An 18,944-nucleotide genomic window follows, 5' to 3' on the forward strand; every position below is an offset into this window, starting at 1 on the left:
AATTTTAAAAGAAGTCCTAAGTGGTAATCTTGGCGAAAGTTCTTGGGAAATCTATGGAAGGATCATCTGGATGAATTCCTTTAAGGCACAAGTAAAAATGGTTCAAAAGTCAAAATTGAAAAAGCAGTTTTCTCCTTATTTATTTTGCAAAAAAAGAGCTGTGTGTTTTTATTTTCTTTGATTTGTCTCTTTGAAATGAGAAAACTGCTTTTCAATTTCGACTTTTGCACCATTTTTACTTGAGCCTTAAGAATAGGGATTTCCTTGAGAAATTTCTGTTTAAATCTTTGAGGAATTCTTAAGAAGTTTCTGGTGGTTCTCTGTAGTAATTTTAAAAGATTGCTTAACTGCGATCATCTTGTTTCTCGGTGTCCGATAATTATCTATTTGGAATGATAAATTAAATAATAAAATAGGCCATTTTCATTAGTTATTCGCAATTCTCGATCGATGAAAAATTGTTCTTACAAAAACTTTTTTTTTGAAGATTTCTCCATCATGAAACTTTGTCCAAAACATCTTTTTGCTATCAAGACTCTTAATTTAAAATTTAAGTTTTATTATTGAATTTTTCACAAAAAACATAAAATATTTTTTCAGTGTATAATTTTTTCTTGTAGCTCAAACGGTTCACTACAACTTCTTCGTAGAACATTTATCTCTGAAATCAACAGTTTCCGTGTTAGAATTATAGATTGCATGCACACATTTATTCTAAAGTTATACTCGAGTCGTCGATCGTTTTTTATATGGAAAACACCTATTGTACCATACCAAAAACATGTGCAAATCGAAGATGGTCGAGTTTTGTGACTGACCGATTTGAAGGAATTCGTCAGTACTGATAAACAGCAATCTTCCTGAAAAGAAATCTCTGAGCTTTGAAATAAACTGCGGAACACGTTTTTCACACTCTCAAGCACCAAAATATCGTTATTTCCACAATTGAGAGTTGCTGAATCAATTTCCGTTTTCGAAAATATCATACCACGTCTAGTTTTTGAGATATTGGCTGACTATTGTAGCCGACTTGCATGCAAGTTATCAGCTTGTATGGTAATTTATTGCCTTTATTTGCCACAGAATTCAAACTTCATGTGTTAAACAATACTTATCAACAAAGTCGATTCGCAAAAGTTATTTTTTGATGGTTTAGAAAAGTATTGTACTTTGCCATATAAGAGAAACGAAGAACTTTGTATGGTGACTGCAATTATTTGGAACCAAATTACATTTTAAATGAAAGTTGAAGTCCTATTTTGCATGCTTGGTGGATTAGACCACTAAAAATTTTGATAAATCATGCTTTAAATTTCACGTAAACAACAATGAAATCAAAGTTTTATAGAAGGTTGGCTACCTGTAGCTCAAAATTGTGACGTGCTGAAACAATTCGGAAAACAGCATCAGATTCAGCAACCCAAAATCCACTAGAGACATAATTAGATCCTTGAGACACGGCGCGGCCAGGGTAGACGCGAATTGCGAAGCGAAGCGAAAATTGCACGGGAAGGAATAACAATTATTAATAATGAAATGTCAAATTCCAAAGGATTTTCGCGTCGCTTCGCATGACGCGTCCACTCTGGCCGACACCTAAAGCTCATAACTCAAGCGCGAACTGCTCAGATCTAGGTACAATGAATCTCTCAGGATCAGCGATCCTCGATACCAAAACACTGCCGACTAATCAAAAAGTTTATCACAACGACGACGCGACAAGCGCGTGAAATTATTTGTTCAAATCGCGCATAAAACAAGTCGTGGGAATTTAATAGCAAGTCCGTTGCGAGCGGGCAACTACTAGGTATCCATGTCCGAATGAAACGTGTGCCAAAAACATCAGCATTCCGGTTGCTCTACAGGTGGTAAGGTAAATAAGATCATCTCATGTACGATCAGGTGATCACTGTTCGCATCTTAGCTTACTTCCACTCTCTCCTCTCATCAAAGCAAACAAACCACTATAAAGACCATCACCATCAACCATATGGCACGTTCTGATGAATGACGGATCTAATGATGGCCTTGGCAAAGATCTTGGGTTTTGCGACGGCATTCGAAAGAATGAGTGGAAGTGGAACGACCACCGATGAGGACGAGCACGACAAAGCGACAGTTTTACTGACTGCGAAAAATAATTCACAATGTATTTAACGGATAGCTACCCCCTTCGTATATGTACAACGCCCACCGGTTAGTTTTCTTTGGGAATTGAGAGACTTAGAATGGGTGGAGGAGAGAATAAAGCAGCAATGGGATGTGTTTTGGGTGGGTGGTGATACAAGGCGAAGGCCACGTGTTGATTACGGGAGGATGATACAAAATGTACAGTAGTAGCGTATGATATTACAATTGTTGCCATAGTAGATTAATTTTGCTGTTATTGGCTTTGTACATCGTATTCGTTGTTCGTGTGTGACCTTGATAAATCTTATTTTATGAGATGAAATTTCCTGTGCGCTGAAAGCCTTGCTTGGGATTTCCGTTGACAACCCAGTAGTGGGAGGGGGCCATAATTTTTTATTATTCCCATAAAATCTGCCTCGTAGCAAAATGATTGACGATGTCGTTTCTCTTCCTTTCCTTTTGCAAACAGGTGAAAAAGCGCCAGCAGCGAGTGACGATGATCCTCGACAGCAAACACATCCCTTACACGATCATCGACATCACAGAGCCCGGCCAGGAAGCGGAGAAGGACTTTATGCAGAAGAACGCGGAACACAACGGGGCGACGATCAGCGATCAGAACCCGCGCCATCCCCTCCCCCCGCAGATGTTCAACGATGCCGAGTACTGCGGAGATTACGACGACTTCGACCTGGCAAACGAGGTGGACAACCTGGAAGTGTTCCTAAAGATGGAAGCCCCGAAACCGGCCACCGAAAGCACCAGCGAGGTGAGCGAAGAAGGCCAGCAGAAAAATGGCACCGGCGACGCCGACCAGGACCAGCAGAGCCAGGTGACGGCGACGGCGGTGGCGTCGGCGGAAAACGACGACGAGGACAAAGAAAATAAGACTGAAGAGGGAGCGAACGAGGTTTGAGTTGTTTGCTGATGCACGCTCGCACTCAATCAGCCAGCCCCAGCAGTACTCACACAAAAACGCCTTGTGTGCCGTTTCAGTTGTTTCTTTTGAGTTTGAAAAGTTTGGCGCAAAAAATATATGGGAATTTATTTTGCTCGTTACAATTATTAACCGCAACGATTAATGGTCCTCTATCTCTCTCTCACTCGCGCTCGTGGCTTAAGATTGCTCTCCTTTGGATTTAGGGGGAAAATGATATATGAGGAGAAACCGCTTGCGCACCGCCGTCGCAAAAGACATGTTATTAATAATTATTATATTGAAAGAGTTGCATTTTGCTAAGTTGATGTTCTATGCATATTGTTCAGGATTGTTTTCATTTGAGATACAAACGAAGCATTGATAGAAGCATGTGTTTTCTGTTGTTAATGCTAATCCCCGATCAATAGAGCCAATCACTAATCAGAATTATGTACTATGTTCAATATATGACTAATTTACGCTAAAATATCTTCGCACACTTACTAACGCATTTCGAACCGCCTTCGATGATGCAATGTACATTTCGCAAAAAAATGGTCGTGTTTCGCCAAAAAACGAAGCGATAAGATAAACATTTGAACAGGTTGCATCCGTTTGCAGAGTGATTCCGGTTCGTTTATCGACACTCTTTGCAGCAGTGCGATACAGAATATGTCACGTCGTGCGAAAAGTACATGTCCGATAACTTGTGTAATCATCATCAACACCAACAGATGGGTACTTCAGCGGTATGGTCAGTTTTATTAGCAACACGAGTGTTATTTAGAGTGTTTTGGATCTGAAAGCTGGACAGAGGGTGAAGGGGTTGAAATGGTCAAATTGTACGTAACGTGATTTATGGATAACCTCTGACAGATTTTTCAACGTCATACACAATGAGATTCTTGTATGAGGCTGAAACTTTTAAGGTTGATTTAAATTTACAAGGCAAATGGAATCATATGGCAGGTTTTAATCTCGATCAAGCAATATTAAAAGATGGGAAACTATATCTACTTAAATAGCCCCAAAAGTGGGGCAAGTGAAAAGTTTACCGTTTTGAACGATAAATTCAAAAACAAACAGTTATATTCACGAATTCTATTAGCTTTAACATTTGTTAAGGCTTCCCAATGAACAATAACATAAGTAACATGTAAACAAAGAAAATGTTATTCTTTTCAATTGAAATTTCTTCTGTTCAGTTATGTTAGTTGAAATGATTCGACAACATTTCCAATGTTAGTTCTTAAATCATGGGACAGCAATTGCATCTCTGCTCTGTAGAATTTCCACCGCTCGTTATTTGTTTTTGAGAAAGTCGGATATGACGTCGGATAACTCTTCGGGAGAAATCAAACGGAATCCTTCAATAACGTATTTAGAATCTTTTTTATGTGGATAGACCTATACCCCATTTTTATGTTTTGAACTAGCTTTACATAGACATTCCACGAGATTTCCGTGTGTTCTCTAATATTGCAACTTTTCAGTCAACGTCTTCCTTTTAATTGGCTGCCCGAAGTAGACATATTAATATTATAATGTTTGGCAACATCTTTTAGAGAAGTTCCATGATTTCTAATAGCTTTTAACGCTTGAGTATAGTGTTTCTTGAATTATCAGCACGTTATGTTTTTCTATGATAATTGCAAACCATGTTTACTTATGGCTACTTAAAAAGAAAACACAAATTCAATCTCTAATGATAAACTTTTCACTTGCCCCACCTGATGAGAAAATTGACGGTGTTTAAATTTAGTTATTTTTAGGTCTACGTCGAATTAATTCTAAAACTTTTTTTATTGCAGTTTGAAACTGTCACAGAGGACAACTAAGAAGTGGTACAGGAAATTATTTTCCGCGACTTTTTTCCACTGAAAATATTAAAATAAGATTGTACGCCGCCAACTTGTTACGGAGTAACAGTTGACAGGTTAACAATTTTTCGCTCTATTATGCAATAATGGCTGAAAAATCTCAGAAATCTCTTACCTATCGTAATGTTCTCAATGGCCTCAAAGATTTACGCATGAGATTAAAACGTTAATTCACATATTCAGTAAAATATATCAATTGTTTTCACTTACCCCATTTACCCACTTGCCCCGCGGTACCTTACGACCTTTCTTGTCCTAAAGGTAACGTTCGTGGCTACAAAGCAAAGTCAGGTTGAATATTGTTGTTGGATTTGATTTACAGTCGGTTCAGGGTCTTCCTGTAAAGGAAATCTCCTTGACTTTCCTTGGCATGAAGGATACTCGTACCTGACACACGACATACATGGAATTTATTGAATAATTTATTCTGAACTACTTCCAGGGATTCCTCCGTGCATCCCTCCACAAATTTCATTAAAGATTCTCAGACTATTCTCCCAGGAATTTGCCCAGTGTTTTTTAGGACATGCTTAGAAGGGATTTCTTAAGATATTGCTTTAAGACATCCTACGTCACTACCTTCAATAATTGCCACAGGAACTGCCCTGAAAAATTTCCAAGAAACTTTTCTAGTATTTCCTCTAGAGATATTTCTACCGATTTCTCTAGATTCCCACACGAGTTGGTAAAAAAATCTAAATAAATTTTTTACTTAAATTTTAAGGAAACTCATTTAGGATTTTTTTTTCCAAGAAACCCTACTAGAATCCCTCCTGGAGTTCCTGTGTCATTTTTTGCTGTTATACCTTCCAAAATTGTTGCAACAAATCTCCAGATATTATTTCCAAGTAATCTATTAGGAACTTTTCCAAGAACTCCTTTATGAATTTAACCAGCGATTGTTTATTAAGTTGCTCCAGAAAATTCTCTCCATAAATTCTTTAGAATTTGCTCAGAGAAATTCAACGCCAGTGCATTCAGTGATTTCCGCAAGGAATATTCTAGAAATTTTCCCAAACCGTGTTCCGGGGTTTCCTACATTTTACCACCGATTTCTTCATAGATTCCTACAGGAGTTTCTACAGAAAAAGAATAGGGGGAGATCCCCCAGTGTCGGACAGCACCCAATACCGGACAAAGTCGAAACATTGAGAAATCATGGTCCAATTAAGATGGTGTATTAGTAGGAAATAAAGCTATTATATAGACTAATGTTTGCGTAGAATAACACATCCTTGAAATATGCATGCTTTTTTAAAAAAGTAGAAAAGTTTGAAAATCTTTAAAAAAATGACGTATCCCCTTAATTTTGAGCCTATTCAGTAATTATTTTGATTATGAAAAAAATACTTTGGATCCCGCAAGCATGATCGAACATAATCCTAATTTGATAGTATGAATGTATTTTATACCATAATTGAACTAAATAGGGCCAAATTACAATTTTGGTTAAGCACCTCCTGTCCCTCAGTTTCGGACAGCTTGATTTGTTATATGATATCTTTGTAATTATTGCATCAGTGTCTCAAAATACTTTCATTTTTCATGGGTTTCGTCGATCATGGTATCAAACATGCAATAAAATTAAGAAGAATGAACATTCAGAACAACATCGTAAAATGTGCTATTTTTCATCATATATGAAAGAGGTTTTTGATAGGCATCTTGCAAACTAAGAAAAGCTCAAATTATTCTTGTAAATGTTGCAAATGCATTTAATTGATAATTATAAACTATTCCTATAGTGTACACATTCAATGATGTTCAAATTTACAGAATTCAAGGCAATTCCAGATGGTGTCCGGTATTGGGTGCCACCTTTCAAGATCGGCCAATTTGGTACTAAAATACATCATCAAAATGCAATGTCAAAATTCATATATATATTTTCGAAATTATTTTTGTACACTATAAAAATGATAATATTTATCATAAATGGGTAACACGAGCCAATAAAATCAATATTTTTCGAATTATGAATTTAGTGGCTTAAGTGTCCGGTACTGGGGGATCTCCCCCTACACTCATAGGTTTATTTCAAAAGTTTGAAAAAAATCACCTAGGGATTTTCCAGTAACCCTACAAGAATTCCTTATGGAGTAAATACACCGATTTGTGCAGCTACCCTCCCTGAAATTACACCGAATTCTTACCAGAGACGACTCCAGAAAAACTCCAGAACTATTTCAGGAATTCCTAAAAAATCGATCAGGGATATTTCATAAAATTCAATAAAGATAAGAGATAAGAGATAATGTTAGGATTTCTTTTTGAAATAACTACTGTATTTTTTAAATCATTCTTCCAATAATATTTAGAAATATAATTATAAATTTCTTGGATAATTTTTTTGAGAACTTTCTTTACAAAATTCTCAAAAAATTTTTGGAGGACTTTTATTTAAGAAAAATTAGTTATAATCTTTGGAGTAATTCCTGTAGGTATAATCTTAAAGAAATATCATTACGACATTTTTCAAGGGAATCAGTGAATGAATCTCTGGAGTGCAATTACTGCTTGAATTCATAAAGATGTTGTAACCTAAAATATAGAACGAATTAATAGCGAGTTCGACTGAAGAATCTAAATAATCGACTGAAGGACTTGGAATTTTCTCAAACAAACGTTTGAAGAATCTTAATAATACTTGTGGGGTTATTTTATTGAAGGTATGTTGAACAATCCTTGAAGGAATTCCTTTAGGTTGTAGAGGAATCATTAAAAGAAACCCCTGAAGAAATCTTCGTAGTAATGCCTAAAAGAATATTTGGGCAAATGCTATCTGAAACAGTTTCTGAAGTAATTCCTGGAAAAAAAAAATACTCAGCCAAAAACCGCTTTTTTCTAATCATTCATAGGTCCCCTGCTCAAAACGCCCAATGAGCGAATGTCTTTGCATCAAGAGAGCCTACAAACGAAAAATTTTGCATACTCATTGGCCTTAGTGGTGAAAGGAAAATGACTCTCTGTTTTCATTCGAAGTAAGGTGTCTTGCACAAATTAAGTCACGCTCTCAGGGGGGAGGGTTCAAGCCAAGCGTGACAAGTCTTACAAAAAAATCGGAGGGCTCATACAAAAAACGTGACAAAGGGGGGAGGGGGTCAAAAAAGTTGAAATTTAGCGTGACTTGATTTGGGTACCATCCCTAAATAGAAAGGGTCTAGCCTTGGGCAAATGCACGCAAACAATATTTAAGTTGGCCTATAAAAAGGTCAGGCTTCCATCTATATTTGTTCCCACATATTTGGCAGTTTTCAAAATAAAATCAATTATTAACGAGTAGTTATAATAAATCATCACTCAATGAGCAAGAAATCACATTGATTGATTTGAATTCTAAGAAATCGGAATTTTAAATTTGATGAACAATATTTACAATAGGGGTATTCACTAAAACCTGCGTAAAATAAAATCCTGCGTAACTTTAGCACTGAAACATTTCAAATGAAATATTCCTTTTCTGCTTCTCTTCAATGTCAAATCGAAGAAATATAATCTAGTTATCCACTGAAAACGTCAAACCATCCTCAAACATTTGTTGTTCCAATTCAAAATTGCTGTCCACCAAAGGAGGATAACTCTTGAAAACTAATGTTTATCGTGATTAAATTTTATTCAATTTACCTTTATGCATTCATTATTTGTTCAAATAACAATCAGACCTATGAAACAGCAGTAAATGACAGACAGTGCACTGTTTATTGTCACTCAGGATATTCCTCAGGAGATGTCCATGATATTCATATGTGCATAACTTGGGAGATTAATGGTTGCGATTTCGTTGATATATTTAATGGGGATCACTATTAGGAGATACATAACAAAACTAAATAGCTGCATTTCCTATCTCACATGCTACAAAGATCAATATGCCCGGTTCAACAACGTTGACTGGACTCGAGACCAACGTAAGCGGAAACCACGTAGACTAGGAATGGCCTACATGCGATTTTTTATATGCAAGTGTACACTTCAATTTGCTCAGCATCTTGTATTCAAACCTGTTTTTTACAATTTCCTGCAGTCTTTAGGATAAAAGCCTTTTCCATAACAGTTTTCGGAACATGGTATTGTTATTTGTTTGAAATCCCCATAGTGACATACAGACTTCACCAAAGCATTCTACGATTGGTTTTCAACATACTGAAAGGTTTCATTGATTATGTACGCAATTTCATGAAACATTTCGGATAACCAATTTAGCATGACTTACGCAGTGGTTTGCGCTGTTAAGTGAATACCCTTAATATATAAAACGACAATATTAACATCGAATTTTCTCAAAACCAACGATATGAGGATTGGCCCTTTTAAATTGATACGCGAGATTTGTCGTAATTAAAAAAAAACCTTCGAAATACCATTACAGAAATGTATGGCCGGATTCGATAAAAATCTTTATGATAACTCTTATTTCCTGGTTGCTCTTTGAAGTATGTTTGGTTCTTTATTGTATTTTTAAGGCATAAAGTCTATTAAGTTCCTCAGACGCTCAGTCGCTTCCAGCCCTGAATGATCGAACTATAGTTTCAACCTGTTTCAACTGTTTTTAGTATCAGCCTTGTTGGTTTCAGCCTTTTGTTTGGCCCAACAGAAAGGTACTAAGCCCATACCGCTGAAGTGGGACACATATTAAGTGATTGAGAACAAATAAGCTGAATATTCATCACAACCATTTCCATTCGTTCATTGAAATATACTGAAGAATACTTGCTTTCAACGAATGAGTAAGAAGAGTCTTGTATTTCGAGATATAATAAACTTAGTTATCAGTTATTGTTCATCTGCTTCCACTATCCAATATCCATAGCTAATAAGTAACATCAGATTCTAATATTTTCAAGAACCTTACTTATAAATAAAACAAAGTTATAAGTAGCATGCATCAGATATTTACTAACCAACCAAACTAATGATAGATTGTTCAAGAAAACATCAACAAAACGAAGAAAGAGAAACATTTCAAACACATTGAAAACAAATGAAACAACAAATCAAATACACAATTAGCATGCTTAAACATAATGAACAAAATCTTCAAAAACATGTGCATTTCAAATCAACAACCAGAATCTTTCACGTAAATTGAAAATCGTGGTAGTTGCTTAGTGTTTAAGACGTATTTACATTTAAAAAAAAAGTAGCAACTTCTTTGCTGGATAAAGGTCGTAAATAAAGTGCGATAGCGTACGTTCGCTATCGAAACCGTAATTCTTAGCTTTTGCAATTGAACTGCGTTTGCCTTTGAGTGTTTATTAACCTGACAAATCGCCCTGTTATTCGAATTCTTCGCCTAACATCACGATAACTCGCTGAGTGGATGTCGTAAATTGTGTTTTGCTGTGTTCCTTTAGAATAGATTTGACTAATTTTCTTTTGATTCTCATTTCATTTTCGAATCGGCAACGAATTGATTTGTACATATTGGCAACTGTACACCGAACACTCACGAAACAAAATTATTGTATTCATCCCACAACATGTTGATCGCACACAATACCACACCAACACTTAAGCACAACGACATCACGATTAACGAGCAGACCACGAAAGACAAATCCGACACGAAAGAAGATGGAGATAAGGATGCTGCGCGACAAATAGGTGGCGCAACTGATGAAGAGAAACCGAAGTTAGAACATGTCGAAGCAGCAGCTATGGATGTGGAGGATACTTCGCACCATAAACAAAAGAAACTTTCGGAAGGTGAAGAACAGAGTGACGACGAAATTGTAGAAGAGAAAACTACTGAAAATTATGACGAAGCAAACTCCGATGAAAAGATCGAAGAACCCATGAGTGTTGACGAAGAAGACAAAGTATCGGTTGAGGATTCATCGGAAACGGCGATTAAAGAAACCGCGCCGTTGCTTGAAGCTGACGAAAATCAAGAAGTGACAGAGGAAGACACCAAGCTTTCTTCAAAAGAAACATCAGAACTAGAAGCTGCTGATCAGATTTCAGTGAAGAATTCGGAGGAAACGGAAGAAGTCAACGATAGTGTTGAAGCTGAGGAAGTCAATAGCAAGGATCAAAAATCAGAAAACTATATTCCCAATTTGGAAAAAGAGGACAATGAAGAACCTATGATCCTTGACGAAGACAGTAAAAGCGCACTCCCGGTAGGAGATGAAGCAAATCAGAACATTGAAGAAGAGTCAGCAGAAAAGCCAACAGAGAGAAACGATGAAACCGAACAGCAATCGCCAGTAGAGAACGAAGAACTCGCGTCACCCATCGACGAACATGAGCACGTTGACGGAGCTACAGATCTACAGCCTCGGGTGGAAACGGCCAAAGACCCGCCACCAGAAAACGATGAAATCGATCCAGAATCAACGGTGATCGAAGCTGGAGATGACGATGATGACGAAAGTGACAGTGATGAACCTGTATCGGTGATGGAGGTGGCAAAAGCGGTAGAGGATAGTGAAGTCGAAGAAACGCACCTCGATAGACCAGTGGAAGAGGAAACGACGGGTCAGGATACGGTTGATTCGAAGGTTTGGCTATTTATGATGTGGTCGATGTTGTACGCGCCGCTCTCTCTTCTGTCGTTTCTTCTCTGTACTGCACGAACTATTGTCTAGCATGGTTGTTTTCCAAAATCGGAAAGAAGGTCGAGGTATTTGCTGGGTATTCAACGACTATCATAATCTCTATTTTTCCTAGATATGAATGTTAAAGTATCGTTAGGTAATCTTCACGTTCTACTAGGAACGAAGTTAGTACACTGAATTCAACACCTGCAGGACTACCTATATACACATTTTTAATACCATAGTTTTTTAGTTTCCTTGTTCTACATATTAAGGCTTCACGTAAGAATCGCAAAAGTCTTCAGCTTGGAATAGGAACTGCCAACCTTCACTTTACATTTTCCAATTTATCGCTTGAACGCTCTAATAACGCTTATGGTTGATTTCTGCGAACGCTTCTCTTAAAAAACAAGAACACTATGCAGAACTTGCCGTCTACCAGTCGCTGCTGCAAACCTCAGTTACCAAAAAGCACTTTAATTCGTCTTGCGTGCTAATATAGTGCTATTCTACAACTGACATGCCCTATATTGGCTTTATTAGTCAAATTGGATATGTCTATCTACCTTAAGAGTTGTCATACAATTTCTGACGCTGCTGTGTGATATTTCGCTGCGATGTGTTTTTGAGGTGCTCTTTGGTTGTAAAAAGACACACGGAATGTTTGTGTTATTCTCACTGAAGTCAGTATGGTCGTAATTACGTAATGTTTGAACCATTTCAAAGACAAATTCCAGCGACGTTCACGGCGAAGACGACGATTTGGCGGAACAGAGGGCACTTCTAGAGGCTGCCGCTGCCATGGGAGAACGAGAGGACGCCGAAGAAGAGGAAGTTGATCACCAAGCCGAGGAGGACGTGGAGATTGCCGAAGAGGTGTGGATAAAATGTCAAACGAATAATATTCAGTAGCCACTGCCTGCCATTAACCTACGAAGACAGATGCTTCTTGACGATAGATAGAATTAAAAAAATAAGTTTTTAACACATTGATGCACACAATTTTCAAACACCATACTCTTCAGATAAACCCACTGGTTTTAGATGCCGCCATGTTGATTTTGAATGCGTGAGCCGCCATATTGGAAACTGAATGGCACACTAATCGATCTGTTCGGTATCTACTTTTAGGATGACGTATCCGGCAAACTAGTGGACACCGACGATCCTATGTTGGCCGAGCAGGAACAGGAAGAATAATATCCCACCCAACCATCAACAATCAACCCCTAGGAAAAAAAAAACAACTGTGTAGCTGTTCAAGAAATCCCACGAGTTTAGTTTGTTCTCTCCGACGACGTTTTAAATTTGCAACTGAAACTAGTATAGCAATATTACTAATTTCGAGTTTAGACCCCTTTTCATACGATTAATTCTGTATTTTGTAAGTACTAATGTAAGTAAACATAAAGCATTGATAAGACCAGTTTTATCTGTAAATTACACACAACATAAACTGATGTAACTCTAAGAGAAGAGTTTTAGGATAAGTTTCGTCAAACTCTCTCTGGCTGGCTTAAGACGCAACCGAACCATACTCCTAGCGAAAACCCGACCAACAAACGATGCGGCTGACTCACACTATTGCTTAGTACTAGTTATCTACTTAAAAAATAGGGACCATAGGCTTCCAACGAGGGTTGTTAGTTTTCGTAAATCTTTAAATTCATCTCTAACAAATAGAACTGCCCAAACCAAAGAATAATCATCGAGATTAATCTTCTCCCTCGCACGGAAAAATCCGAAACGTGCGACCAACATAAACAGATAAAATGTCGTCCAAGACTGGGGCAGGCCGCCGCAAAACGATATCTTTGAAACAGGTGTGTGTGGTGTTGTAGAGATGATGAAACGTGATATCAAATCCTATTGATTCTAAAGAACGCGAACGTAGAAACGACAATGTATTCTCAGTGGTCTACAATGCGAGGATTTTTGCTAAGCCCACACGCAACATCTATTTTGAGCAATAAAAAAACATCGTTACAAGACTTAAGTGCAGTGTCTGGCTTTCTACATTGGTTGGTGATGACAAGTCTCCCTTTAACCGATTTTTTTAAATATGTTTTGACATTCTGAACGCATCTTTGGATGCTCCTACTTGATATCTAATAGGTCAAAATTTGCTGCGTTGAATCTACGCCTAAATGGTAATACAGTGAAACCTCCATGAGTCGATATTGAAGGGACCATCGACTCATGGAAATATCGAGTCATGGAACAGCAATCCTTTGGAAAGTGGCTTCTAGGGACCATCATAGTAACCCTGAAATTCTGTTTTTAGTATGGTTCCATGAGTCGATATCGAGTCATGGAACATCGACTCATGGAGGTATCACTGTAGATACAGTAAACTTGCACACTTCAATTATAAACTGTAGATTATGTAGATAAATCCAAAGATTCTTTAAAGGTTTGACGCTTTGTTGTGATTTTGAATTTGCACTAGCAACTTCATTATTATTTATTTAATTCTAAATAAATTAATTTGATAAAGCCTAGCCAACAATATTACGTCATTTCACTCGGTTCATGGTCCGATCCATCATCTAGTGCGACCCACGCTCTCCAGTCTTGACCACATTCACCGCCAGTCCAACTTTTGCTGCCTCGCGTTTCAGGCGGGTGTACAGGTGTGCCACCTTTTCAAATGTTCGGCCAACAATGTCCATATCACCCGCGAAGCAAACAAATTGACTGGATCTCGTAAAAATCGTATCCCGGCTGTTAAGCCCTGCTCTCCGCATAACACCTTCTAGCGCAATATTGAACAACAGGCACGAAAGTCCATCACCTTATTGTAGTCCCCGGCTGGAACCAAACGAACTGGAATGTTCGCCTGAAACCTTCCCACTTCATATCAGCCTCGTGAGCTTCCCGGGAAAGCTGTTCTCGTCCATGATTTTCAATAGCTCTACGCGGTCGATACTATCGTATGCCGCCTTGAAATCGTTGAAAAGGTAATGCGTTGGGACCTGGTATGAAGGGAACACGGGAGACCGTGTTATTTTCCCTATCTTTCGTCTCACTTTAACAATAATCATCGAAACTTTGTGGAAGCAAATCTCGAGTTTTAGGAAACCGATGAAGCTGAAAATTTATCGGGTTGTGCACTACATATATAGAATCATAGTGATACATTTTCGCATCGATATATGGAGTGGTTCTTGGGATTTGCTTCTTAAAATGGATAGGGTGATTATGATCAGTGTTGTGAAAATTCAATTTCTCACAACTCACGCTTGAGATTTTTCATGCGTGAGTTGTCAATCATGCAACTCAGCAGTCAAAAAATCATGGATGAGTTGGCTCACCTTTTTAACTCATTGTCTCGTATTTCCATAGTTTACTCGCACACGGCAATAATTTCTTGTTAGTCTGGTAAAATCATCTCAATCCTTTCTAACGCAAACAACAACATTTGGGTTTCACGAGTTTTTGCCGGGTTTTGCGACTGAATCATTTTTTACGGTTTGAGTTGATTGAGTTGATTTTGCATCAAAATCTCAAGCGTGAGATTTGCGAACCAGATCTCTAATGAGTTTGCTCTCACGGGAGAGCGTATTGATTGAGATTTTGAGTGTGAGTCTATCAACACTGATTATGATGACGTCCCGTGCGGCCTTAACGACATTTTTGAATGATTTGCCGTACAGTAATCATCTGGTCCGTAGTCGATTGGCCGCCAACGAAGCCGGCTTTATAACTTCCCACGAACTCGTTTACTATAGGTGTCAGACGACGGAAGATGATCTGGGATAATACTTTGTAGACCGCATTTAGAATGGTGATCGCTCGAAAGTTCTCACAATCTAACTTGTCGCCCATATGGGACATATTACCCCTTCATTCCACTCCACCGGTAGCTGTTCTGTTATCCAGATTATGACTATCAGCCGGTGCAGACACCATCATTACCAGCCACTTTATTGTTCTTGAGCTGGCGAATGGCATCCTTAACCTCCCTCAAAGTGAAGGCTGATTGGTTTCCTTCGCCCGCAGTACTGACGAATGCATATCCTCCGTTGTCTGTGCTCTCAGCTCCATTCAGGTGTTTGTTGAAGTGCTGCTTCCACCTTTCGATCACCTCGCGCTCGTCCGTCAAGATGCTCCCATCCTTGTCCCTGCACATCTCGGCTCGCGGCACGAAGCCGTTGCGGGATGCGCTGAGCTTCTGATAGAACTTACGTGTTTCTTGAGACCGGCACAGCTGTTCCATCTCCTCGCACTCCGTCTCTTCCATGCGGCGTTAATTTTTCTCCCGAAAGAGGTGGGTCTGCTGTTGCCGCTTCCATCTATAACGTTCCACGTTCTGTCGGGTCCCTTGCTGCAGCATGACCGCCCGCGCTGCATTATTCTCCTCCAGAATCTGCCTACATTCCTCGTCGAACCAATCGTTCCATCGACTCTGTCCCACGTACCCGACGTTGCTCTCGGAGTTTTGGGCGCAGTTTAACCATCACCAGATAGTGATCAGAGTCGATGTTAGCGCCACGATAGGTCCTGACGTCGATAACGTCGAAGAAGTGCCGTCCATCAATCAGAACGTGGTCGATTTGTGATCCTGTCTGCTGTGGTGATCTCCAGGTGTATCGGTATGGAAGGCTGTGCTGAAAGTAGGTGCTACGAATGGCTATATTCTTGGAGGCAGCGAAATCAGTTAGTCGTAAGTCGTTTTCGTTCGTCAGCCGGTGGGCGCTGAACTTTCCAATAGTCGATCCGAACTCCTCCTCCTGGCCAACCTGAGGCTTAGGAAGCTGTCTACTCTCGTTCTAGCTGCGCGTAAAAAGCGTCATCATCAGTGCTTCCGGAGTGAGGGCTGTGTACGTTTATTATGCTGAAGTTGCAGAACCGGCCTACTTGCACTTTCTCTCATTGATCGGCCACCACCCGATCACGCGCTCCACAACTCGATATTCTATAACTCGATGGATTTTTCGGTCCCTTCAAATTTTCATACATCGTGCTCTCCATAAGTCGATATTTCTATAACTCGATATCTCCAGTAGTCGATGTCACGTGAGAGGTAAATTTCTCTCCATAACTCGATATCAATTTTGAAATCCTTCTTATAAGGGGAAACTTGGACTAATTCATGTTTGGAGGGGAATAAACACTTGCAAGTTGTAATGAAAGTTGAAAAACATCATAATAAAAAAATGTTAGTAAAAATAACGTGATTTTTCGAGCATTTCAAAAAAAAAAAATCAAATAATAGTTTGTTAAATATTATCAACAAAATAATATTGCTTTTTACAGAAGTAATAATGTCTATAAATCGATAATTCTGTAACTCGATGGTCCCTTGAATGTCGAGTTATAGAGAGTCGACTGTGTTTGCATTTTGCGAGAGAAATACTCGGATAACGAGATATCCTACGAAGGTTTGGTTTAGAGCTAGTTTTCACCAGTAGAAACAATCAACTTCAAACTCTCCTAGGTTCAACAAAAGACCCAATTCACAGTTTATATAAATTAGGCGTTTACCAAATTACATGCGACCACTGTAACAAAACTTACATAGGACAAACGAAACGCACTCTTAATACACTTTTTAAAGAACACGTAGCAGAAGTTACTAAAGCACACAAATTTGCTTATTCTGCGCGGCGTGTGACTCGAGACGACTCGCTCTCACCGCGAATGACGTGAGACGACTAATGTTAATCAAATGGGATCGAGTCGACAATTGTCACCTCATTCGACTCGTCTCACCTCATGCGCCGCGCAGAATAAGCACAAAAGACACAGAAAACGCAGTTGTAGCATTGACGTGTTCATTAAACCGGAATAACGCCTAAGTCTCGAATTGACTCAACGCGTTCCAATGGTTCGATCCAATCGAATATCCAAATTCGATGCACGATTGTCGACGGGCAAATACAACGGACTTACGCTTTTTGATGTTCAACTCTATGCCGTTTTCCACGCACCACAGCTCGAGTTCCTTTATATCTGCTTGTAGCGCACAGCAGTCCAGATGAGATGCTATAGTTCTGTATATTTTTGAATCGTCAGCGTAGAACAACTTTTCCGATTTCAGTCGGAAGCACAGGTCGTTTATATATGAAAATAAGTGGCCCCAGAACGCTTCCCTGAGGAACACCAGAAGCCATAGAGAAAACGCTAATGTGTGTACCATTGATGTTGACGAATGCTACACTGAGGCAAAAATACTTAGGTTTTCCATAAATCAAGACTTATGAACCAGCCAAATTATGGTTCCATTTCACGCTTACACATTTCAAAAATGGGATCATAAGTTTCATAAGTGAGAGCTTTGAATTCTTTAACATCAATTACTTGAAATAATTATCATAGCAATCGCTAGAAGAACTACTTCGCTTTCGATGTTGGCTACATGTTAATCGAAAACAGATCACATGTTATCAAAACATGTCAATTTTTGAGCACGCCTGAAATAAAGGCGAACAATACTGTCGATTTATAATTCGAATTAAGTTATTATCATCGCGTTTATTACCGAATTTCATTGATTGACTTATGAAATTTAATACTGAAATTCTTCACCAAAATCATAAGTAAAACTTAAAAATTTCAACAATAATCGTTGTGGCGCCAAATCATAATTATTCCTTAAGAAATTATTAAGTTTTTTTGCCTCAGTGTACGCGTTGCGTCAGATACGATCGCAACCACTCCGTTATCCAATCCGGAAAGCCCAAGTGTCTTAGCTTCGCTATAGAGCGCTGCATATGACGAGCCTAACCTCACTTATTTGACAGCTGCTGGTCCTGTTGTTTACGTTTCGGACTTGGTCGTTTTTCCATCATTTTTTCATCTTCGCATTTCTATCACCAGCATGCTGATGGTGACGATTTTCCACGGTAGGATGATAGAATAATACGATCCGTAGGTATCTGCAGTGGATTTGACCTCTCCTCGCAGCAAACTTTCACGAAATTAAGAATGATTCGAAAAACGTATTAAGTCCAAACTGTAAACAACAGGACCAGTACCTGTCAAAATTGATGCGTGACGTCAGATTGCAGTGGAGTATTGCTAGTTCGTGTGGCACTTTGTCGAACGCTTTGGAGAAATCGAAGTACCGTAAAACGGAGTAACTTTGATAATGCGGGTAACTTTGATAGTGCGTAACCCACCGCATACTAAATGAATTATCATAATTTCTGTTAATCTGTTAAGCAAAACGAATGCAAAAGTAAAGACTATTAGTATGACACTACATGTAAGAACGGGTTTCATTTAAATCAAGAACATTTTAGGCTTTTTATACGAATTTAAAAAAATTACACAATTTTAGCATTTTCAAAACGCTTACAAACAATCTGTTCTACGATCACTATTTGATGTAGTTTTGAATAGTTGGCCACTTATCTTTGATAGCCTAGTTATCATAGAACTTGAATACGGTCTCAAATCTCTTAGCGAAAAGCATATTCACAAACTGGGACCATTTTTGTAATCTAAGTCAGAAATTTCCATATAACGTTA

At 38.6% G+C, this 18,944-nt stretch overlaps 1 protein-coding gene across 4 annotated transcripts in view; it reads left to right on the top strand.

Annotated features, from left to right (window-relative positions):
- LOC5569899 (protein starmaker) overlaps positions 1 to 13,464 on the top strand; it is a 56,550-nt gene extending 43,086 nt beyond the window's left edge. The window contains exons 2-5 of one of the 4 annotated variants that reach the window (XM_021840558.1): positions 2,600 to 3,040; positions 10,446 to 11,432; positions 12,195 to 12,344; positions 12,600 to 13,464. In XM_021840558.1, coding sequence (XP_021696250.1) covers positions 2,600 to 3,040; positions 10,446 to 11,432; positions 12,195 to 12,344; positions 12,600 to 12,668 — 1,647 coding nt within the window. In that variant the 3' untranslated portion in view covers positions 12,669 to 13,464. The remainder of the gene's footprint in view (positions 1 to 2,599; positions 3,041 to 10,445; positions 11,433 to 12,194; positions 12,345 to 12,599) is intronic. The other 3 variants (XM_021840559.1, XM_021840560.1, XM_001658748.2) reach the window with 3 other exon arrangements.
- Positions 13,465 to 18,944: the final 5,480 nt, after the last annotated feature.

This window comes from Aedes aegypti, chromosome 2 (assembly GCF_002204515.2).
Source record: "Aedes aegypti strain LVP_AGWG chromosome 2, AaegL5.0 Primary Assembly, whole genome shotgun sequence".
NCBI lineage: Eukaryota > Metazoa > Arthropoda > Insecta > Diptera > Culicidae > Aedes > Aedes aegypti.